This window comes from Citrus clementina, unplaced genomic scaffold (assembly GCF_000493195.1).
Source record: "Citrus clementina cultivar Clemenules unplaced genomic scaffold, Citrus_clementina_v1.0 scaffold_3, whole genome shotgun sequence".
Lineage (NCBI taxonomy): Eukaryota > Viridiplantae > Streptophyta > Magnoliopsida > Sapindales > Rutaceae > Citrus > Citrus x clementina.
In genome coordinates this window covers 31402198-31426781 of record NW_006262339.1, presented here as the reverse complement: position 1 = coordinate 31426781, position 24584 = coordinate 31402198, and the positions used below count along the sequence as shown (strand labels likewise).

Here is a 24584-nt window from a genome sequence, read left to right as displayed (position 1 = left end):
AGATCCATCACACGCTCACTTGCCCATGTGTGTTAATATACGGCTGATCAGGGTTTCCTTCCTTCCTGTAGTGGAAAGGTTGTGTGCCATCAAGTAAAGCTTCAACTCTTGCACCGTCATTTCCTTTAACTGTAAAACATAATCAATAACAAATGAGATTAAATATCATTAAAATTATTTGAGCAATAACCAATCCAAGTTTTTCTTGAATCATGAATCTACATAGACTGATATGCATCTCTTTGATTATCATACTGAGCATAACTTTCTAAATAAAAATGTGCCAAAATTGCCAATATATCTTCATTTTGATTTCCAGAAGAAATTAAATGTTTGAATACTCAACCCATTTGTTCTCATTGGAATCTCAAATTACATTTGTTGGCGAAAGAATAAAGGCGCTGATATTGGAAATTGAAAATGTCTCTCAAATTATCTTCTCAAACACAAAACAAAACTCTCATGCACAGAGCAGAAAGCAAAACTTCGAGACGGAAATAAGTGAAAGCAACATTTAGTCTAACCTTTCCCTTGTCAGCAAGGTCAGCCCAATCATAATTCGCACACTCCTTTGCAGCATTTTCAGTAGCTGCTTTCCGTTTTCTGGAGGCCTCACTCACTTTAACATCACCTTCCTCATCATAGTTGTCCCCATAAACAGAAAGCTTGAATTCCTCTATTGCTTTAACAACTCCAGGCCTGCAGGTCACACACGTGAATAATTTGCTGAGTTCATTTATCAATCAAGATCAAAATCTGAAGCATAAAATAAAAGCAAGAGCATTTAAAACTTAACCAAAAGTTTGTACTTACCTGGCCATGCCTTCTTCATCAGGAACTGTTTCATCTTTGATTTCTGGCATGTCATCTTCTTCTAGAGCTAAGGCTTGCAATACTGCATAATGCCTCTGCAAAGCTGCAGGAATTTATTCAGTTACATAATCAAATGGAATAACTTCAAAAATTTTAAATTGAACTGACATTTTTTTCAACCCCGTGTGTGCCTTTACAGAAGTCAACCTATATCACAACGCATTAAGAAAATTGCTTATTTTATAAGAGCAAAGTGATTTTCATCTCTGAAATTAAGCTGGGGTTCCACTTGTATGCACAAGCTCACAATTAGAAACCATTACATGATAAGCTGCTTTTTGAAGATGGCTTATACCGAACCTTAATACTAACAGGCATTCCATAAGCAACTACATATTACCAAAAAGCAAATTACAACTTACAAGGATTAGCAAATTGGCAGACTGAAAAATCTTTCAAGTCAATACGCTTCATCAAAGCAGCAGCCTTTTTAACTTCATCATCTGATGCCCGAGGAACAGCATCCGTATCCGAATGAAGCTGCAAATACCATAAATTACATCAGTGAGACTATAAGATAATATATTCATTTTAACTCAGGTATCTTTCTTGCCTCTTCAACGGGTCTGATGTCATCAGAATATGGAAGATATATCATGTGCATTCCCGGTGGCTCAACCTGACCACCAGCTCTAACAATCTCATCCTGTGAAGATTCAAAAGAGATAAATAGCCTCAGTAATAAGTGGTAAATTAAACACATTAAATACCACAAGAATTTTCATTTTGGAAGAACATATAGTTTGTTCATTCGGACAAATCGAGAACTGAAAAGTGATTTTTCCTCCATCATAATAAGCAAATATCAAAATCTTATTATACATATCAGAAGCGGATGGTGCTTCTACAGTTGGCAGCAAACTCACTCTAGGGAAAAACATATTAGTAGCTTATATGCCATGGGAAGCTTACAATTTTCAGGATCGGTACTTATTAGCGAATGTCAGATATATAGAGATATTTACACCTCTTTTTACAAACGGAAATATGAAATTCAGAATCAAGTGACAAGCCAAGGTCCCGAAAGGATTACTAATAAAATGCTGCATTGAAAAGCCCGGTTACTTTCCAATTTCGACAAAAATGGAATCATGATGCTAGGATCTTGGGCAGAGACCGGCGATATTTTAATCGGTAAATTAACGCCTCGGGCAGCTAAAGAATCATCATATGCACCAGAAGATAGATTAGTACGAGCTGGCATTCAGAAATCCACTTCGAAGGAAACTTGCCTAAAACTACCTCTAGGTGGTAGGGGTCACATTATTGATGTGAGATGGGTCCAGAAAAGGTGGAATTCTAGTTATAATCCAGAAACAATTTGTGTATATATTTCACAGAAACTTAGGTGATAAAGTAGTTGGAAGTGACACAGGGCAGAACCGAGACAAAAACATAGAGTTCATCTAATTAGGTCCAGACCTTTTTAAGGGGGAACATTTCTACAAGGTTAATCCTCAAACAATACCAACACATAATACTACATTGTCTTTCCATGGAATTTAGGCCGTAGGCACCCCAAGGCCAATGTTCAATAAAAATGCAAGAACAACCAGAAAACACTTAGCGATGAGTCAAATACAATTGAGCGGCAGTTAAGTTATCAGAGAAAGCTCGCCTTATCCAAAATAAATAAATAAATCGCACGTCTTCCAAAATTATCCAGTCAAATGTGCAAAATAGAATAAGTTCTACAAATGTGTATCAAAGGTCTTACTTGAGCAACAAGGGCAACCAACCGAGGATTAGATGGATTGCCATAAAATGCAACTGCAAAACTGCAAGGAAACAATAAAGTCTTCAAAGGCTAAACTATATGTTGTAATTGTCTGAGTACCACTTTGATTGCCAAACAACAACAATACAAGAACTAATAAGAACATGGCCATCATCATACTTCCAGAAAAATCAGGTGGTTCAAAAAAAGAGTAGAATGAAAACAACTAGAGGAATTTGCATTAAAGAACTTCATGAATATCAATAAATGAATTTAAGGTATTTTTCAAACTCCCACCACATGATCATAAAATGTATGCCAACAAAAATCACTGATTCAAAAAACATTGACAAGAACTGTCACAGGCATGTTCATACAAAAGAAGGAATTTCCAGATATCATACAATGTCTTTGTATCAACAAAATGGTTTTGAGACTAACACATAAGATAGATGGGATAACAATTTTAACCCATATATACTGATACAGACAACATAACATATAACCAGTTAAATTTCATAAATGTAATAATATAAGATTACTGAAAATGGAGGATAAAGCACTAACCGCTTAAGCCGTAACATGGATCTATGGAGGGCTATAAAAGTGCAAGTACTTCCGACCACTTCCTGCATAAGCCAATGAAAAAAAAAGAGAAAGCTAATATAAGGACAATGAGCCATCAACAACTAAATGATGAAACAAGCATTAACTTCAGCAAAATAATTTTAGTACATTGTAGCAAAAGAACTAAGCAACCTTGTCACTAGGAAAAACAAATGTTGATGGCCTCAAGTTGTGATAATCTTTTAAGTAGCTTAATGGCTTGAACCCATGGAGACGAAGATGTCCCGTTGAAACTCTTTTGATCTCAGATAGCTCCTGAACTGAAAACTTTATATTCTCACTGAAAATACACAGAAAACCAGGCTGAAATTCCAAGAAGAGAATTAAATAATAACATGAACAATTAGGAATTGCAAAATATGAACAGTTTCTATGTGATAAAGCTACATGACATCATCTGATGAGCCAACAAATGAACCAACGCAGATAACATTTTATTCTCTGAAGCATGCTAGTTTGCAGTCCCTAATTCTATGCCGGATGGGTTAAACTCACTGCAAGACTACTTTTACCGATTCTCATCATAGCCAAAGCCATGCATTTGTTCAGTCAAAAAAGAAGTTTGTGTTTAAAGCACCATAATAAAGAACGAAAGTGTCTTGATTATCCTATAAAGGTAAAAATATAAAGCACAGAATAGATACAATACAGACAAATTTTGAACCTAGAAAACAGAGAACTGATAAAAGAAACAGAAGGGGGCAGTGTTAGCTGAGGGTGTGAAGGAGAGATCTTCCACAAAAATATTGACTATGATGTACAGTAGAACCTAAATATGCTAACCCTTTGTAAGGCTGAAAGCGTTTTGCAGGTTCTTGCATTAATGCACCAGTATCCGCACAGATGAAAGATCTTTCAGTCTGTAGAAAATCAAATATAATCATATAACAAGTAGCTAAACCCCATACTACACTAAAGACTTACCCTAATGATTTTCAAATAAAATAACTGTTTGACATTTAAAAATTAAAAAGAGAGAGAATGAGAGAGAGACAGAGAACAAAAAAGGAAACCTTGATGTGTGACACATTACAATACAACCATATGTCTGCTAAAAATGCAACCAGCCATCATAATTTAATAATGGGAATCACCTTTAAGGGATGATTTGTGACAGAATCCAGCCAGGTGATTGCCCCTGTAAAGCAAAAGCACAGAAACAGATGACCATCTTAAAAGACCACATGCAGAAGCCTAAAAGAGAACAATGAACCCTACCTACCTGGAACAGTTGGACGAATTAAAGCATATGTATTCAATTCAATTGACAGTCCATTGGCAATTATAAATGATATTCTTTTAACTATGCGCTTTGAGAACATTCGCTTTCTCAGCTGATCCTTCATATCTTCCAATCTAAAATCAAATACATATTTCACATGTTAAATGATGTCAAGGATAGCTTAATTCACTAAAGAGCTGGTTATGCTGTATTGTCTGATTCAAGTCTTAAAATCATAACATGGCCACGAATATCCATCTCCGGACAGGGGGAATTAAAGATAAATCCCATTTCCGAATACAGCCCAAATACATTGCCTTTGACTCTCGGAAAAAACAATCTCCTTCAACTCTCAAACAAAAAACTATAATAATAATTAGCTTTAGACATCAGAAAGCATACAAGAGTTGCAGAAATGGTCATTGAGGGGTCTAAAACACCTGTTGCAAAATGTCAGCACAAAGATCCATTGCTAACTGCACCCAAGGAGTTTGAGACTATATAACATGACAATAATACTATAACTACCAAGGGAAGCATACCATTACTCTTCCCTCAAAACGGGCAAACTAACCATAATCGACATTATAGATGTCTCCCATATCTCATTTGAACTAATGGACCTGTTTTCAGTTATAAACAGCATCATGGTCACATCTTCATAAATTTGACAGTCAATTGCCAAAATTCACATCAGCACGAGTGCTTGATATTCATCCAGGTTAAATTACTAGTACTTAGGAATTTAAAGAAATAGTTGGTTTATTATTTCCTTATAATGTTTTGGGAGGACCAAAAACTTCACCAACTTTCAATTATTCTAAGGGAAACATGTGGTTACTTAATAATGTCTCTAGTACATAATTGCTGAATTTTCTGTATTAAAAAAAATTAAAAAGATTAACAAAAAATCAGAGATGCATACTTCTGTCCTGCTGATGGCATGAACAGAGCAAGATCATCACCTTCTAGTCCAATCATATCCTGCAACATGGTAAGATCGATGAAATGTAAATGAATCTATCAGCCATGGAAGTCCTGAAAAAATAAAATGGCAAAGGTGTGGACTTACAGCATAAAAATGAGAAACCTTGAACTCCTCATCGGGCGGACTCAGTGGTAGAAGTTCAATTGAGATGCCAAGATCTTGAGCATCCTGAAACAAAGATAAATGCATGAGTTGTCTTATAATAATATAAAGTCCTTGCAGGCCCCCAACTGCAACTTTACTTTTATAGAAACTCGTACTTTAGCTCGCTGCATTGTGGTTCTGGTCATATCATTTTTTGCTGCACCCTTGATACTCCCAAAAGGATCATCTTCATTTGTAAATAACAGTATGCGTTTGTCAGCTGTCTTTGAAGATCTGAGATAAATATATAACCAAGATATTACCAAAAGTTACATAAAGTATTCTTAAGGAAATTCTTAGGCATACAGGAAATTCAATACAAAGAACAAAGTGATAAGTACATAGCATTACCCTTTGCGCAACAGGCCTTGCGCAACCCAGAGAGCATTGTACAGGGAATTCTCACGAGATCCCGAAACAATTCCATACTGACTCCCAATTTCTTTCTCAAAAGATTCTGCAGAGCAAAACAGTTTTCAGATTAGGCAAGATTGTTTTATCTTTAATAACTCTCCATCAAAGAGGACACTTAGTCAACTTATGTTGCAACATAGTATAAAAAGTTTCTGCTTAAACATAAGTATATATGCAACCACAAATTTCATCACAGGAGCCAAAATTCAAACATCTCATGTAAATATCAAAGATTGGTTACGATGTCAGTTGTTTATCATTAAATTAATTATGATAAAATGGACAGCTGCTTCAGTCAAAACTCAAACGAGGGGAAGATCATGTGCATATTAACAAATAATGCCAGAGACAAGCACTCACTGAAAGGAGTGAATAGATCTTCAACATCCTATAAAAAAGAATTGACAAGATCCATATGAAAAATGATGAAATTATACTGGATAGAGTGGGATACTGTCATCATAGAAAAACAAATTATGTTTAAAAGATAGTCTGTCCTCCAATTTCCATAGTAATGAAATGAAGAGAAAATGCATTACACCTAAAATGGCCGCTTGCACTTTTTATTGGGTTTTACACTAAAGCAATTCCCTACCTTTCCAATTTCATATTACTTGATAACCTATGTTTTGAAAAATTTCTAAGGAGATATTATTGAATCTATTTGGAAAGAGAGGAAAAAACTAAATGCTAATGTTGACCCACTGACATCAAGACTAAAAACCTCAGTTTGACCTTTGCTTCCTGAGTGAAATGCAACCACGCACTATTGAAAAGGCCACAAGGTTGCTACCTTACAATTCTAACAACTGGTTAGTTTAAAGCCAAACAATACTTTTTCAGATAAAAAATCAGCAAAATGACTTTAAAACCTCAACATTGATCAGAATCACAAAACTCCTACTGTGGTGCAATTCGTAACTAGTTGCATTTTGAAAACAAGGACTTTCAGTCTTAATCTAAAATTAGTCTCGAACGATATGCAGTCGAGAAAAGAGAACTGGAGCAGGGAATCTAAAATAAACCATGCACATAATAAAATGCAAATAATCACCAAAACTTACCCTCTATGTGATCAAATTCTTTTATAAACCTCGCAGTTGGCCTGTCTAGTTGCTCTCGTTCAGCAACATTGAATACAAAAACAGCATTTAGATCTTGCAAATTCTTCTTTTTCCTCTGCAAATGAAAAAAAAAAATTGCATGTTTACTTTTATGCTTATTCTCAAAACCTACATTCAAAAACCTCTTTCTCTACTCAAAAGTAAAAGGCCAGTTATACTATACCGTTCAACCAAAGACTACAAAGAAGTGTCAGACATAAAAGTAAAGGCAACTTCGAATACAAGACGACTAATAGCCAACTTATCTTTCACTTTATTAGAACAACTTACAGTGTTAAAGAAGCAAATAGCTACTTCATCATACAATCTATTAATGATTTGAGTCTTCAACGATTGCGCAATACAACTAACTGCAATGTGGAAATGAGTTTCATCTGTTTGATCCTCCTGCCAATTTTTGAAAAATCAAATTTATTAACACCAATCAGACCAAGAACCAAACGGCACAGAACAACAGCATTTACATAAAACATCAAACTTATTCACAAAACATCAACATAGCAAATTGAATTTCAATGCTGTAACATTTCATTCCCCTTCTAGTTTGTGATAGAAGAACAATTTACTCACTGCATTTTGCTTCATGACTAGGTCAAATTCAATATTAAAAAAATAAATAAAACGCCAAGTCGCCGCTGACCATTTTGGAAAAAAAATTGAAAATTTTAAAAAATCGATTATCATTGTTAAATGAAGAAACTCACGGCGGGACAAGTAGTGCTAAACATTTTGGGAGAAGCATCGACAAGATACACGACATATTCTTTAGTCGCCTCGTGTTCCTGAAAACACAAAATTATGAGAAATCAACTAATCTTCATCTTTTTTTTTTGGCCTAAATGAATAAAAATGAAGAATTTAAGAAACAAACGAAGCTCAGTAGTCGTTTTGATATGAAAGCAAACAAGAAACGGAGAAAGGAAACCTGATAGAATTCGTTATCGGATTCTTCGTCGTCGTCTCTGAAGACATCATCGGGGTCCAATTCCATTTTTTTACCCCAACGAGAAATGAAAGGTTTTGGTTTTATTTTAGGGGCTTTTTGAAAAATTTAAATGATACCCGCGTACTAAAGAAATTCGAAACTGGAAACTTCAGTCCAGTGTCTGACAAGCTAGGTTAAAGTCAGTGCGGGTCAATGGACCGGATTGGGGTTTTTCAGTCTAGACCGGATCAACTAACCGCCCAAATTATTAAAATATTAATTTTTGTTTTTTTGTTTTTGATATAAAAGGGAGCCAAACAAGGCTAAACCGAGACAAAACGCGGGAAAACATTCCCGTACATGTCGTGAAATAAGCAATTAACAACACCACTAGGAGGATTGTGAAGGAAATGGAAGCCAAGAGGTTGCCTTATTGCTAAATTTGCCAGAAAATCCGCTGCAAAGTTTGCTTCACGATAAATATGGCTAATGCACACATGCCATTCTCTGTTGATGAGCCTTCTGATACTTTGAATGACTGAAGAAAAATTATTAGGGCTATTACTCGTGTCTGCAAGTAAATCAATGATGCACTTGCTGTCAACTTCAACCAACAAAGACCGAATACCCACCTTCCAAGCCAGGTCAAGACCATAGAATAAACCCCAAAGTTCAGCATTGGTAACCGAACTAATTCCAATATTCGCACAGAATCCAGCAATCCACTTCCCATTGGCATTTCTTATCAACCCACCTGCAGCTGCCATATTCATCCTTTTGCAGGCCCCATCAGTATTCAATTTGAAAACGTTTTCAGGGGGAGGTTTCCATCCAAAGTATTTAACCATTTTTGAAGCTCCAGGCTTGATCAAAGCCCTCATGGTTTTATGAGAATTTTCAGCTCTGGTCATAATATCTAACGTGATGTTCTGATTGCTCCTCTGCACATTCTTAAACAGAGCTTGGTTCCTCCAAAACCACAACCGCCAGATTGCTGTGCCAAAAATTACCGCCCAGTCAACTCCATTACAATCATAACAGTTCGGCTTTAAATTAGTAATAATCCAATCCTCTAAGTTTGAAGAGAAAAAACTTCCTCGTAATCTACACGGGACTATATCTAACCAAATACGTTTGGCAGCCACACAATCTCTAAGGGCATGAAGGGAGTCTTCCACACAAACTTTGCATCTCTCACATTGATTTTCTGTCAAAATGTGTCTTCTAGCAAGCTCAGCTTTGGTCTTTAACTTGTTTTGAATAGCCAACCACATGAAGGTTTTGACACTTTGTGGCCCTTTCCAGCTCCAAATAAGTTCCCATCTTGGTCCAATATGACTGGAGGCTCTGTTTGAAATATTTTGATAAGCTGATTTCACTGTAAAATTACCCTTAGTCGAGAAGCCCCAAAATATACGGTCCATACCACCCTCGACACAAGGTGGCATAATGGCCGCAATAGCAAACACTAAGCTATGAGGAAGATAATTACTGAAAGTAACCCAATTCCATTGCCCATGATCGTTCACATAATCCCTAATCGAATTTTCCAGCATATGACTCGGCACCGGCCTCACAACATAATCCTTCAAACTGACATTTTGCCTAACCCAACAATCTTTCCAAAACCGAACTCTTGACCCATCTCCAACTTGCCAACAAATCCCTTGCAAAACTTTATGCCAAACCGTACCCACTGCACGCCACACATAAGAACCATATTTTGTAGGTAGCTCTGTGGGGAGGTTATCATTCTCAACGCCGTATTTAGAGCATAACACTTTAATCCACAGGCTAGTAGAAGACACAATAATATTCCACCCAATCTTCATCAAAAGCGCCTCATTGATGTGGCGAAGATTTTTTAAGCCAAGCCCGCCTACCATTTTAGGTTGACAGATTATTTCCCAACTAGCCATGGCCATGCTCTTCCTCTCGCTATTCCCACTCCAAACAAATCGGCGAGAAATGCGATTGATTTTTTCTTGAGTGCCTCGCGGAATCATTGTGGTTTGCATAGAGTAAATTGGCAAGGCTTGGATTATCGCTTGAGTAAGGGTCAGCCTTCCAGCAAAAGAGAGATGCTTCGCATTCCATCCTGAGAGCCGTTTGTCCACCCGATCTAGCACCTCTTGATAGGTTTTATTGGTCACCCGACCATGAAGAAGTGGCATGCCCAGGTACTTCCCCAAGTTTTTGGTGGTTGAAAACCCACTTAGCTCACTAATTTTCTTTGACACAGCAGGTGCCACATTTTTTGAGAAATATAATCTAGTTTTTTCTGTGCTCACTTTTCCCCCTGACATGTTGCAGAAAATCTTTAAAGTTTTAATCACCACCTTCGCCTGATCAGCAGAGGCTTCTGCAAAGAGAAGAAGGTCGTCAGCGAAGAAAAGATGGGTGAGGGGTATACCATTCCTGGACAGCCTGATGGGTTTCCATCGTTCCTGCTGCACTTCTCGATTAATGATATGGCTAAGTCTTTCAATACAGAGCACAAAAATGTAAGAAGAGATCGGATCCCCCTGACGAATCCCTCTTGAAGTCTTGAATGATTCGGTCAGCTTCCCATTCCAAAGAATTTGCATGGAGCCGGAAGTGATGCACTCCATTATGATTCGTATAAAGTTTGTAGGAAGACCCACAAAAGCCAAAGTCTCCTTGATAAACTCCCAGCTTAATCTGTCATACGCTTTTTCCAAGTCTACTTTGATAGCCATGAAGCCTCGTTTACCCGTCTTCCGTCTCATACTGTGAATGACCTCCTGGGCGATAATAATATTTTCGGTGATGTGCCTCCCTGGAACAAAGCTGGTTTGATGCGGACCTACAAGATCAGAGAGAAAGTTTTTTAATCTATTAGCTATTATCTTAGTGATCGTTTTGTACATAATTGTGCAAAGACTAATAGGCCGGAAAGAATTTAAGCTAGTTGGATTGTCAATTTTAGGAATAAGAACAATTAAAATCTTCAAAAAGTCTTCAGGCACTGTCTCTCCATTGAAAACAGCTTTAATTTGCTTGCACACCGACTTGCCCACCACCTCCCATTGAGCTTGGTAAAAAATTGCGTGCAAGCCATCACTTCCCGGAGCCTTTAACGGTTTCATGCTAAAAATAGTGTCACGAATTTCCTCGTCATCCACAGGTTTTTCCATGCCATGGTTCCTCCCTGTATCAATACAAGGAAAATCATTAGGAGTATAATAGCTATCAATAGAATTATTATTAGCCGTGTATAACTTGGTGAAAAAATTAATAGCATGAGCCTTAAGATCATCCTCGTCCGAAATCCACTGGCCCCTATCATCTTTCAGCCAGACAATTTGGTTATGTCTTCTCCTCGTCATTGTCTTCTGGTGAAAAAATGAAGTATTTCTGTCTCCAAACTGGATCCAATCGCAACGAGATTTCTGAAGCCACAAAAGTTCTTCTTGATTAAGAATGTCGTTGAGCTCCTTACTGAGCTGAGTCTCCAGCTTTAACAGATTATCTGAATGGTGACTCTCTAGAGCTTTTTGGATTCCATTAAGTCTAGCTAAGATATTCTTTTTGCGCTTAAAAATATTTCCAAACTCATTCTTGTTCCAATGGTCAATTTTTCCAATAAACTCCTTTACCGAAACATTATAATCCACATCCTTCTTCCACACCTGAGAAACAAAATCCGAAAATCGCTTATCAGTAAGCCAAGAAGCAATGAATCTAAATGGTTTCAACCCTCTGTTTCCGGTGCTCTCATTATTCAGACTGAGGAGGATAGGCCGATGGTCAGACCCCACTCTTGGTAAATGAAAGACTCGCGCCTTATTAAAAGTGTTGAACCACCTATCATTGCAAATGACTCTATCCAAGCGTTTATAAAGCGAGCCCCTTTTCCAAGTAAACTTTGGTCCCGTATACTGGAGGTCACAGATGCCATGTTTGTGGAACCATTCTTGAAATTTTTTACAAGGCTGGCTACGGTTATTAGTGCTTCCTTTGCTCTCTGAGATTGAAAGAATGGCATTGAAGTCACCAGCTAGCATCCATGGCTCTTGAATAGTCTTAGCCAAATAATTTAAATCATGCCAAAGAGAGCTTCAGAGGGAAGGAACTGGGCTAGCATAAATCGATGTTACCCAAGTAGTTAACCCTTTTGTATCCGCCACTTGGAGGTGAATATATTGCTTATGGTTAATGAGGATGGTGACGTCTAATCCCGCTTTCCATAGAAGCCAAATTCCACCTGAGAAACCAGCCGCCTCCACTCGATGGGAATGATCATACCCACTGTAACGAATAAAGTCATCCGCTTTCACTCCACTAATTCGAGGTTCACAAAGAGCCACAAGTTGAGGTTTATAATTTTGAGTAAACATCTTGAAAATTCGTCTAAAGGACTGCGATGCCGCCCCCTGGCAATTCCAAAACAAAAAAGACAGATTCATTATATATATATAAAAAAAGGGAGAGACCGTCTTACTCCAAAGGCTCAAAGCCTTGCTGATTAACATCCATATTATCCGCCTCAACAAAAAATTGAGACTCTTCCGAGGTCTCAGCCTCGTCCTCCTCTGATTCCTCCATATACTCACTGTATGATGAGTCCTCCCCCATCTGTTCCATGTCTCTATTTCCTCTATCAGGAGGCTCCTCATTTGGATTTGGTTTAGGAGGAATCGACAGGGGTGCTTGAAAGTTCTCGTTTTCAAGCTTGTTTTTTAAAATAATTGCTGAATGATATTTGGGATCCAGAGACGTTGGGATTAAAGTTGGTTCAAAGTGATGGGTTCTGGATAACTTAGACTTGTTCCTTGAGATATTTTTTTCCATAGCCTCTAGGGGGTGTTGATTTGATGAGCTGGGATCACTTGTGTGGGGGAGAGGTCTAGTGTGTAATTTACGTAATGGTGTGGGTGCAGTGTGTTCAGGTGTGTCAGCCTTCTTATTGCTTGTCACGGGTTTTCCTTTGCTCCCATACAGCTTCGTTTGGGTGGGTGCTTTAGAGTCACGTGATATCATCCTGTCCTTGTCTTTGGTCGGATCAACGGTCTTCTTGTGGTTGTCCATGGTGGTAGTCTCGTTTGAACACATCCCAGCATTATTGTCTAATCCACTTTCCTGATGTAAGACACCGAATCTGGAACCTGTCCTCTGTTTCCCAAAGCTATTTTGATGAGGCTCCTTTGCATCTGTTCTTCCCCTATTTCCTCTATAGTTTCCTCTCCTAGCCACGATCATCCAAGGCCCAAATTTTGGATTGTCCGGATTAACTGCCATCGTCGAGACCTCGGACTTTGCGTTGGTAGGTTCACCTGGAGCCATAACAGCCGTCTTTTCCCCTCTATTTTCCAAAATCAACTTATCCGGGCAAGAGGAAGATATATGTCCATACTTTCCACATCCAAAGCATATTGTTGGAAGTGCTTCATATTCAATCCTTTGGATTCTTCCATCCAGTAAAAATTGAGAGATTAAAGGGCTTCCAAGGGATACTTCAACTGCAATACGGGCAAACTTCCCTCTCGTCGCCAATTCCGTATTATAATCAATTTTGATAACCTTTCCAATGACATGTCCCAATATTCTAATGATTTTTTTATGGTAATAGTGCAGAGGCATACCTGGAAGCCTTATCCATGCCGTGATTTTTTCAATCTTTTCATTCGAGCTGTCGAAATGAGGCGACCATAGCTGGACAGTCAGGTAATGCCCCGCCACAAGCCATGGCCCTTGTGTAAGAACAAAGTCAGCATCGTCTTCCTTCCTGAACTTAACGAGAAAATATCCATTATCCAAATCTATAACAGAGTAGCCTCCAATATTAGGCCACAAGATTTCCAGTCGTGAGCAAAGCACTTTGTATCCAATCATGCGACCAAGGAGTTTCACCACCACAGTGGATTGCCATGGTTTTATGAGTTGCTCATGGACTTTTTGTGAAAAAGAAATCGAAGGTAAATAGCCTTCCTGTTCAATGACCACATCCTCCTTTTCAATTTCGATGTCCTTTTCCCTCCCCATGAAATCTTCTCTACTGTTTTCAACATCGATCATCCCCCTTTGTTGTTCCATTAGCTTATCTCAAAATGATGGCATAGATGGGTTATCTCCATCTTCCCCCTGTGCTCTGAATTTGGTTTTCTTAGTTGATTTATCATCCTCAAGAGGAGGGGGGCTGTTCTTGTCGAGAGAGTTTTCGGTTGAGAGCATTCTCAACGGCTATTTTTTAATTTTTGTTTTTTAATGTAATACATTTATCTTGTAACTTCTTGTTAACAAATGGCTAACGGCTTTTAGCCCACGGTTGGTTGGAAAAAATACTAAGGGAGAAAAGAAGCTAGAGGAAAGAGAAAAAGAAAAAATGAGTGAAAAAGAATATTAAAATTATTTTTATTGTTCAGTTGGACATATAATTTATTTTTTTTAATTTTTTTCTCCTCTCTTCCTCTCCTCTCTTTATATTTCATTAAACCAATCATGCCATTAGATTTGGTTCAATATTAAATTATTATAAATTTTAAGATATAGTTGTTATAAAAAAAGATGTAATTATGAAATAAATAGTATATAGTTAATGTAAATATTAATTATTTTGATAAAAATATAAAAATATTATAGATTTTTTTATCATACATGTGGCAAATAAAAAACTAATTTGGAGTTGCTTTTGCGAGACTAAAAAATGATCTTGAAAAGGTAAAAATTAATTTTGGTATTTGATAAATTTTTTTCAAAACATTACTTTTGACAAAATCATCCCATTTTATAGTAGATTTTGAAAAGCGGGGAATGAGTAGCTTTTCAAAATCTAATTGTAAGGATTAATTTTATATTTAATGCAGTTTCATATATATCCTCACGTATATTATAAAAATAAAAAATTGTCTTATTTAATTAAGAAATAAAATCATTAAATTTAAGGAGATTGTTATTATTACCAATATTATTGAGAAAAGAAAAGAAAAAATAAAAAAAATTATTTTAGTTTCCAATTATTATATATACACAATAAAAAAATTACGTATACATGTTTATAAATGTATAAATAAATTTTATTTAACATTATCATTTCATTCTTACTGCAATCTAAATTGTAAGATTTACCAAATAAATACTATTACTTTTAAAACTTACAGTGTGTTTAAAAATATATTTTATCAAATATTTTACTGATTCTCTTCACTGCTAATTATGTTTATAACATAGCTAATAACAAATATTTTAAAAGTTACTACATTACCAAACTAGCTCTAAATCAACTAAACTTTTAAGTCATAGTAGCTATTGTTTATTAAATGATTTAGTGTTGCTGTGAAATAAAAGATGTAATGATTAAGAAAAAAAAATTATGAAAGTTGTTAAATTATGTAAGGCTTAAAATATAAATTTTTATTTAAAAATAGAAATAAAAAAAAATGTAGCTACCACAACTATGAGAGTTACTAAAACACCCAGTAGTTTAGCTGGGCCCTAAACGGGCTGCAAGATCACGAACTCTTTCACAGCCTTCATTACACATTCTGCAGTAATCTTCTTCATGCATTCCGTTTCTAGCCTGCTTCTCTAATTTTCATCCTCTTCGTTGGAAATGTTTATATTTTCCCCGATAATTATAATTAATATCCTCTCTTCCTTGATCATATTTAGTATGAAAATGTCTGTTTGATTGTTCTCTTTTAACCCTAATCTAGTTGTAAATACACTTCAAATTAAGCCAATATTAAGATCATCAATCTCTTGAATTTAAAGATGAATATCACATTATTTGTAACAAAAATCTCTCGAAATATTACTTAACAAGTATGGCAATATCACTCTTCTTCTTCTTCTTCTTCTTCTTCTTCTTTTAACCATCAATGATCACATTTTTGTATTTATTTACTCATAGAAGCAAATTGTAAAGAAGATTACATCTCATACAGCACTAGTGACTACGTGATATATGTTTATATTCGTGCATATTCAATATATAATTAATGGGAGATATAAAAATATACCTTTTGATTCCTAAATGCGGAAGCAAATCATAACGAGATTATATTACTATCAATTTAATTAAAGACAGGATTATCACAAAAAAAATCCTCATACCACTGAATACTTATTGTCGGAGGATAATCATAGAAAAAGAAAATTCCCACATATCATATTATAAAAACCCACTATCTTTTTCTTTCATTTTCACACATCCAATCTTTAGTAGGTTTCTCTATATTGTCTAATACATTCTACATATTTTTTATGACTCTCACACACTTATTTTACATACAATAATTATATTTATATAAAAACTCTTGAGATTAATAGAAGTCAAGCATAAAATTTCATAACTCTTTGAGTATAATTAAACTTACAACATTCATATGAAACTCAATTTTTTTTTTTTATGGGCATATGAAACTCTATTTGAAAGAAACTTATGAATATTTCTTTCTGTTGGGCTTGTTCGACCCATAGTAGGCACGAATTCCAACAACATACAAAGTCGCAGGGAATAGTACATGTGCATACAACTCATAACACAAACTGATGACATATAGCAACTATGCTAGCTGATAATAATTAATTAAACTACCTCAAGTCCAAACCCTCATGTTGCATACACAAATGTGGCTTTATTTTTATTTTTTTCTAAGAACACGTGATAATTATTAGCCACCACACACTTGACACTAAAAGCAGCTAGCCTTATTAAACATTTTAAGGCAGTCTAGTACAGTAGAGAAACTATAATTTTATGGCCGCATGCCTATGTAAGCCATGCCCTCTAAATTAAGCGGCCATTAACTAATTGATTTGAAGCCTTAATTAGACTTATTCTTTGCAGCACCATCTTCTTTTACTGCTTTGTTTTTGTCAGCAGATTCTTTTACTTCAATTTGAGCATTGTTGAGAGATTTCGGCTTCTCGCTATTGATCTTTCCTCCTCCCCCGTGGCTCCCGCCTGGACGTGTAGGGTTACTACACACTCTGTGATCTCATCAGAAAACAAAAATGAAAAATATAAATAATTAAGCGAAGGGTGTCCACGAGCTTATATATGTCAATAATGATATCGAGCTCAAAGGGTGACAAAGAGGCGACATAAACGGCACAGATATCGGAGTATTATTTATGCCCCCAGTGTCGCCCTTTAGGTTCAATATCAGTTCTCTATATATGTATATATATATATACACTTTAATTACAAGGAATTAAAGCAATTTACAAACAAACAAAATTATTCATAATGATTTTGACCATCTACAAAGACTTAGCAGATGCATGACTGTTATTTTCAAAGCAAATAAAGTAAGTAATAATTATGAAACGTACATGACTACCCCTTTTCTTGGCTGCTGATAAGTCTTGAAAGTTGGCAGCTTGAGCGTGGTCTTTGGCATGAAGCTAGCAAGAGTGAAAGCCATGATGAGCAAATTAGTGGAGACGAACAAATTGCTTCTCTCTTTCTCCCACAATGCTCTCGGACGCTAATTAACTAGCTAGCTTTGAGCCCTCTAACTCAAAGTGATCCTCAATATATGGTGCAAGATTGAGGATTCACTGATAATGCAAGTGGGTAGAAAGACTAAAAAACCCCTTATTATCTAGTGAAATTAATTATTCCCCCTCATGTTTTAAAACTTAAAAATATCTTGTCAACTGTCAATTCTTTTAGACCATTTATTTTATAACGTAAATATTACGAGAAGACTGGATCACAGTCTAAAAAACATATCGAACTCTTTAACTTTACAATATTAAAGGAAGTGCACTTATAAAGTGATGAAAATGAAATGGATTAATTTTACCAAAGAAGAGGGGCCGCAAATTTTGGTCGTTTTCCATTAATTCCAAGTGGTAGGGATAACAAATACGGGCACAAAGTGTTTATTGGTTCCCTTTTCTTCATTTGTTTTTTTTTTTTTACTTTTTCTTGTCATTGGACATGCTGATGTGTATACACAGATCAGATGGATGTATTATTCAATCCTTTTGTTGTTGATGATATTTGTCCATGCTTATGATCAATTATTGAGCCTTTTTTGAGAACGACTAATATATTAGTTCGTGAATTTACTTATAAAAATTAAATTTTAGTGAATTTAATTGGTTTATGTTTGCATCCATGCATTTTGCAATCGATACTTATCAACTAACATCATTTTCTTTATTATATATCTTTATTTTCCATTTCCAAGTGTGTGACTGTGTCCATCGCTTTGGCCATCAAAGTTCAAAAAACTTTGTTTGACCGGTGACTGTCGAAGTCACCACACCCAGAAAATGATGGCAAAAAATCGGAAATAAATAAATAAAAGAAAGACTTTGAAAGACGACTTTGACTACCTTTTATACATGAGAGGAAAACTTTGAACGGTGACTATGATCACTACTTGTTTTTGGGGAAAGGGGTGGCAAAATCCTCCACGGATTTGGCCCCGTCGAGCCCTACTCTAAATGAAAAAAATTTTGAATAATTTTTTAGAATGATGTGGAGAGTGAGAAAAAAATAATCTCTAAATTCTTAATGGGGTAGGGTTTGATTTTGCATTCCCCACCCCAATCCTCATTATATATAAATATGTTTTTAATTTTTATTTTATCAATTGTAATGTCAATTAATAATTTTTTTTTTATTTTTATGCAATATAAACATGATATGAATAAAAGAAAACTCTACAATAATTTTCAAATCTGAAACATTATTATATTTTTTTCTCTTTTAAGGTGCTATGTTCTTTAAATATTTTTCACTTTTATATCATTTTAAGATATTGTTTCAAACTTTTAGATTTTTTTAAAAAAATTTAAATACTTTATAATATGGTGATGATTTTATTTTAAGTCTCTAATTTTTAACTTACTGAAATCATATATTTATACCTAATATAAAATAGATAAATGGTGAATGGGGTAGGGATAGGGAAATCATTCCCCACATGGAGATTCTCCATCCCCACCCCTCTAAATTTATTAAGGAATGGGGTAGGGAATGGAGGCAAAAATTTCTAACGGAGTGAAGAATGTGGTAAGCCTCCCCATCCCCACCCCACCCCACCCTATTGCCATCCTTATTTGGGGAAAAAAAATATTAAACATAGATATACACTACCCGTGACTCGAACTTAAGATTTAAACATTTACATAATAGAATTTTAATAAATTGATATCCTGATCAAACAATGTATTTTGACATTTCGGACTTGACGCCAATGTGAAACATTAAGTTCCGGTCAGTTAATATTTGCTTAATAAATAAATTTTCTTGGTCTCAACTCTCAATGCCGGGTATTAACTTAGAAGTTTTACTGTAATTAAGAAAAAAAATTTGAACTTTATGGATTGGCCTGTTTGAAAAAAAAATCTCATGCGCTCTATTAATATATATGTGGGTGGCAAGATATAAATGTGGAAGAGAGTATATACCATACATAATTACATATCAAAAGTACCCAACTAAGATTGATCTAATTATTGTTTGAAGTTATTATACAATATTTCCTACAAACATCTGCAAGTTTTAAAATTTAAATTCAAAGCCAAACAAAATAATGTATATGACTACATATACAACACTAAAATATATTAGTTATCCGCACGCTGATCAATAACTACATTTTATATATGTGTGGGGGGTGACCGTGATACACGAGTAAGTATAACTGTAGATTGCCACATATACTCTCATTTTGAATTTTGAAGGTTGACATTTCTCTTTGAAGATTTCCAATTAGGAGTCCCATTTTCTGGAGAAGAATATATATAACATATTTCATGCCACCTTGTCACATTGTATATTGATTTATATGCCTATTTGGTCTGATGTTTGTGTGTGTAACATTCTCTTTGTGAGGACTTCCTCCTCTTATTAAAGTGAGGATATTACTAAGATACCAAAAAAAAAATCATATTTATATATATAAATTTCTTCACTGTAGAGAATCATTAAATCATTGAAAACTATATATATACATATAATACTCAGAAAAAAGTAGTCAATATACATATGAAGCTGTTACGATAATTACTTCCCTATCACTATAATCAAATTCCATATCTATGCAGAGTCGATTGAACAACAAATTAAAATATCACAATGGAAGCATTATTCAAGAACGGATTAGCGATGCTTATGGAGATCATGGTCGGTTCAGTTTGTAGAAACTTTAATTAATTTTGTAGTGTCAAATGGGGTATTTTGTAAGAATTTAAAAGTAGATAAACTAAACTGTGTTTTAACATAATTTTAGTGCGTCTAATGAAAGTAATTACCTTTTGACAAAAGTGTGTTTATTTCTTAAAATGAGTAGTGATGTACATCTCAAAATTTTTATACCAAAACATTATACCATGGAATTCATCAATTGGTTGATAAGTTAATATAACTAATTTACTTGGATATTATAAAAAATTATCCACTACTTAATAAATGAGACATCATTTAAGATAGAATTTAGGATAAACAATTTGAGATAAACAATTTGGAAATTTATCATTACTCTTCTCAAACAATCATCAAGAGATTATCTATTATTACTAAAAATACAAGCATAAGCACAAATATTACAAATACATTAAGCTTGATTTTAAAAGAAAAATTTTGAGATTACGGAAGTTTTTTGATAAAATTTAAGTGAGTTTTTTCTTTTTTTAAAAAAAATAAAGATGATATAAAAAATCAATAGTTAAACGTGAAAAACGAGTGGTATTATCTTTACTTTAAATGATTCAATGCAAAAAAAAAAAAAGGGGGGGGACAAAAAGGCAAAAATTGGAGACTAGACTAAAACTAGGATTCTTATCCAAATTAAAAGTTAAAAATCTTTGTCATTTGGGGCTTAACCAGATCAATGTGCATTCTCCAGACTCCAGAAAGTTCAAAAGGTATATATATGTGTCCTTACCCACTTATTTTTAAAAAATTACTGATCGACTATTATTTTTTTTCTTTACAAACAAACAGAACTTTCATTTCATCATAAATTATGATTCATAATAGACAGTACAAATAAATTAAATACAAGTTTATCAATCTTGCGTGTGCCTATTTGTTCATATAAAAGTTGAGATCAAAGTGATCTCAAATATATATAGATAATGAACAGAGATTCAATGATAATGAAAGTGGTCACAACTTTATGCAGCTGGTAGGGCTAACAATGCTGGCAATATTATTGCTTCTCTCTTTTCATCTTTTTATTCTCATTGGACATGCTGGCGTGTGAATTATTGTCCATACTGGATTATTGAGCCAATGTTTATCATATGAAGGTTGGATGCTAATACATGTATATTTACAATTTATTATAAAAGAGTTGGCATTTATATATATGTTGAATCAGCTAGGCTTGCAATTTGTATTTATTTTGGCAAATGTGAATGTCTCTATCATAGCCATGCATAAAAGCTAAAATTTTGTCCAGAGGCTATTAAAGGACCGCAATAATTAATGATGGGACAGAACAGACTCTAGTTAATTAATTTAAGCACGACTTTGAAAGATGTTCGAATAGGTTGTTGAGGAAAAGGAAAAAAGAGTTTAATCTATGAGCTGCCCTTAGTACTCATAAGTCATAACCCTTTGCCATTAGGGTAAATTGAAAAAAAGAAGAAGATAAAATCTAGGAATTAATGTTGCGTTTACTTTTTGGATTGGATTGGGAATCTTGAGGAGTGGGAATCTTAAGATTGGGAGTGGGAGTAAGTTGTTTACTTACACTGGAATGGAAGCATGAAATAGAGATCAGAATCCAATTTATGTGTTTACTTTGTCTTGGATTGGGAGTAAATAGTTTCAATTTACAATTTTATCCTATTTAAATAATTATAGTTTTTAATTACAAAACTAATAAAAAATATATTTAATGAATAATATTTATTTTATTATATTTGTAAATTTATTATAATTATTAATATTCTTAATTATGAACAATAAATTATTAATTTTAATTTTAATATAAAATGAAACCTTATTTTATTTTATTTAATATAATTATATTAAATTTATTATTATATAAAATAATAATATAATATTATTTAGTACAAAATTAATATTTTCTTAGAATAAACTATTTATTATTATTAATATTAAATAAATATAGTACTATTATTTTTAAAATAAATATAATAATATTATATTTATTAATTCTCTATTAATATAATATTATTATTTTAAAATAATTTTAACTTAGAATCAATGCAAATTATTATTTAGTTAAATATAATATTATTATTCAAATAAATATAATAATATTATTCAAATAAATATAATATTATTTATTTTATTTTATTAATTATAAAATATTAAATTAAATTAAATTAAAAATAAAAGGGTAAAAAAAGGAGAGGTGGGAGTGGATACCCACTCCCATTCCCCACTCCAAAAATGGGTAGGACCCACGGAGTGAGATTCCCAATTCCTTCTCATTTTGAGGAAGTAAATGCTGGAGTAGGAGGAATCCACACTCCTCACTCCCACTCCAGCAAGTAAACACAGCCTAAGAGGAGAAGATGTTAGTTATCTTCCTCTAATTTATTTTAAAAATAAGAGCACATATGGTTAATTCTAATTAATGAAGCTTTATTAGTTTTTTGCATTTTTTTATTCTCATTTGTCCTTGACGTATTTCTTGTGAATATAAACTTGTTTGGAATTTCCTATAAAGTGCTGATCATTTTTTTGTCGAATATTAGTAATTAAACAAAGACGTGCAATAAGTTAAATTAGTTTTATGGGGCAAAATCTGAATTAGATTTGCTATGTCTTGATTGTCTTCTAACTTTGTAAGCGTCACTGTTACTAAATCAAAGAAGATTGCTAATTTCCTTGTCTCATTCAATGGATAAGTTTGGATTAAACATCTCCCCCAACTTTCTCCATAAAATAATTTTTGTTGTCACCGAGCTATCCATAAAAATTAACAAAAGTTAATAAAGTAAAGAGAAAAACTCATTATAAGGATATCATATTTTTATTAAATTCAAAACTCTCTAATTACATTATTATACAGTTGGTTACTTTTTTTTATTCCAAATCACTAATATTTTTATTCCCTAATTTATTATGAATATTACCACTTGACTTTTTTATTTGTGTTTATGAAGAGGTGGGGTGTGAGGAAAAGAAAAAAAAATTCTTAAGAATTAGAACAAATAATTAGGCAACAATTCAAGGAATTGAGGTTGTTCATTTTATATTCCAATTGGATTTAGAGTGATTTTCATTAATTTTCTTCTTTTAAATTATTGATTCTTATGATAAAACAATAACTAAAAATATACATAATCATAGTTTTCTTGATTATATTCAACTTACTAATCTGTTAGAACTTTTATATCTCTTTTTTTTCAACCAGCTCCAACGATCTCAATATCACATACACCACATAAACTTCCGACAACATCTGTAATATCATGGAAAAATAACTTAAACATGTTAAAACATAAGAATCAATAATTTCTAATATACACTTAAAGATTAACAAACATTAATAATTAAAATAAATACCTGAGATGATTATGTTATCATTCACACATAAATCGATCAAATTCAGAGATACGAATTGGAATTAAAGATTAACAAACATTAATAGTCAAAATAAATACCTGAAAGGATTGTGTTATCATTCACACGTAAATCGATCAAATTCAGAGATACGAATTGGAATTAAAGATAACAAAATACCTAAAATGATTGTGTTATCATTCACACGTAAATCGATCAAATTCGGAGATGCGAATTGGAATTAAAGATTAACAAACATTAATAATTAAAATAAATACCTGAGAGGATTGTGTTATCATTCACACGTAAATCAATCAAATTCGGAGATACGAATTGAAATCCATTGATCGGAATCTTAATAGTTCCTTCTTCTAATCTTTTAAGTGAAGTTGTAACCAAGAAAATAATCTTATACTGATTTGAAAGTGGTCTGTACTCGCCTGTAGTTGAAACAACTTTCAAATTCTTGATACTATACAAAAAACCCTCACTCAACATGTACTTAAACCTTGTTACTAAATTTTTCCTGATTGTTGCATACATTAAATTTTCCTATGAAAAAACAAATGCTACATTAAGTGTAAAACAATTGAGAAAAAAAAATGTTAATTAGAGAAAACAATAGGAGAAAGAATTTTTTATACAACCATTTCATTAATAAAAATCATGTCCACACTAATCAATTCTCTATTCTTCTTGGTATTAATAGACTCCCACATCCTACAAAGCCTAATCCTTATCATTCAACTATCTCTATCATTGTTCATCTCATGAAGAAAAAAGTACTTCATGAAGCACACAATACTAAAAATTCAAATAAGTCAAATAATAAAAACCCAAGAATCTTTCTAAAGAGGATGTTGGTTAAATAATAAAAAAAATCCAAACACAACAAATCTTAAATACTTAGTGTTTAGAGAGTTTGAAGAAGCCAAAAGGCACTAAACTAAATGTTGAATAATTAAATATGGGATTATGACATTAAAATTAAGCCCTGGTAGTGGCATTGTTGAGGAAAGATGAAGGAGCATTCATATATTGATTAGTTGATTGATGTATTTTAAGTCACGAAGGTTTA

The 24584-nt window shown here is 33.7% G+C and overlaps 2 protein-coding genes across 2 annotated transcripts; both read right to left on the bottom strand.

The window, feature by feature from the left end:
- Positions 1-2: 2 nt before the first annotated feature.
- Positions 3-8216, bottom strand: LOC18047984 (ATP-dependent DNA helicase 2 subunit KU70). Its single transcript, XM_006442321.2, has 19 exons — positions 8035-8216; positions 7814-7891; positions 7380-7496; positions 7050-7164; positions 5923-6028; positions 5688-5805; positions 5512-5595; positions 5365-5423; positions 4440-4573; positions 4312-4355; positions 4001-4077; positions 3350-3497; positions 3158-3219; positions 2591-2651; positions 1427-1519; positions 1236-1353; positions 814-916; positions 525-699; positions 3-129 (listed from the first exon to the last, which is right to left on the bottom strand). The coding sequence occupies exons 1-19, from the start codon at positions 8098-8100 to the stop codon at positions 16-18; spliced, it is 1872 nt and encodes a 623-aa protein (XP_006442384.1). The 5' UTR covers positions 8101-8216; the 3' UTR covers positions 3-15.
- A 4279-nt stretch (positions 8217-12495) lies between these two features.
- LOC112099857 lies at positions 12496-14091 on the bottom strand. The gene has a single exon (XM_024187360.1). The coding sequence runs from the start codon at positions 14089-14091 to the stop codon at positions 12496-12498; it is 1596 nt and encodes a 531-aa protein (XP_024043128.1).
- Positions 14092-24584: the final 10493 nt, after the last annotated feature.

What these genes read in the sequence shown, in the direction of transcription:
- LOC18047984 (XM_006442321.2), bottom strand. Translation starts at nt 8,100, where the DNA reads ATGGAATTGGACCCCGATGATGTCTTCAGAGACGACGACGAAGAATCC. An exon ending in TTAGCACTACTTGTCCCGCC is followed by an intron (nt 7,497 to 7,813) that starts GTGAGTTTCTTC and finishes AAAAATTGGCAG; the next exon opens with GAGGATCAAACAGATGAAAC. An exon ending in AGAATTTGATCACATAGAGG is followed by an intron (nt 6,029 to 7,049) that starts GTAAGTTTTGGT and finishes TTTGCTCTGCAG; the next exon opens with AATCTTTTGAGAAAGAAATT.
- LOC112099857 (XM_024187360.1), bottom strand. Translation starts at nt 14,091, where the DNA reads ATGGAACAACAAAGGGGGATGATCGATGTTGAAAACAGTAGAGAAGAT.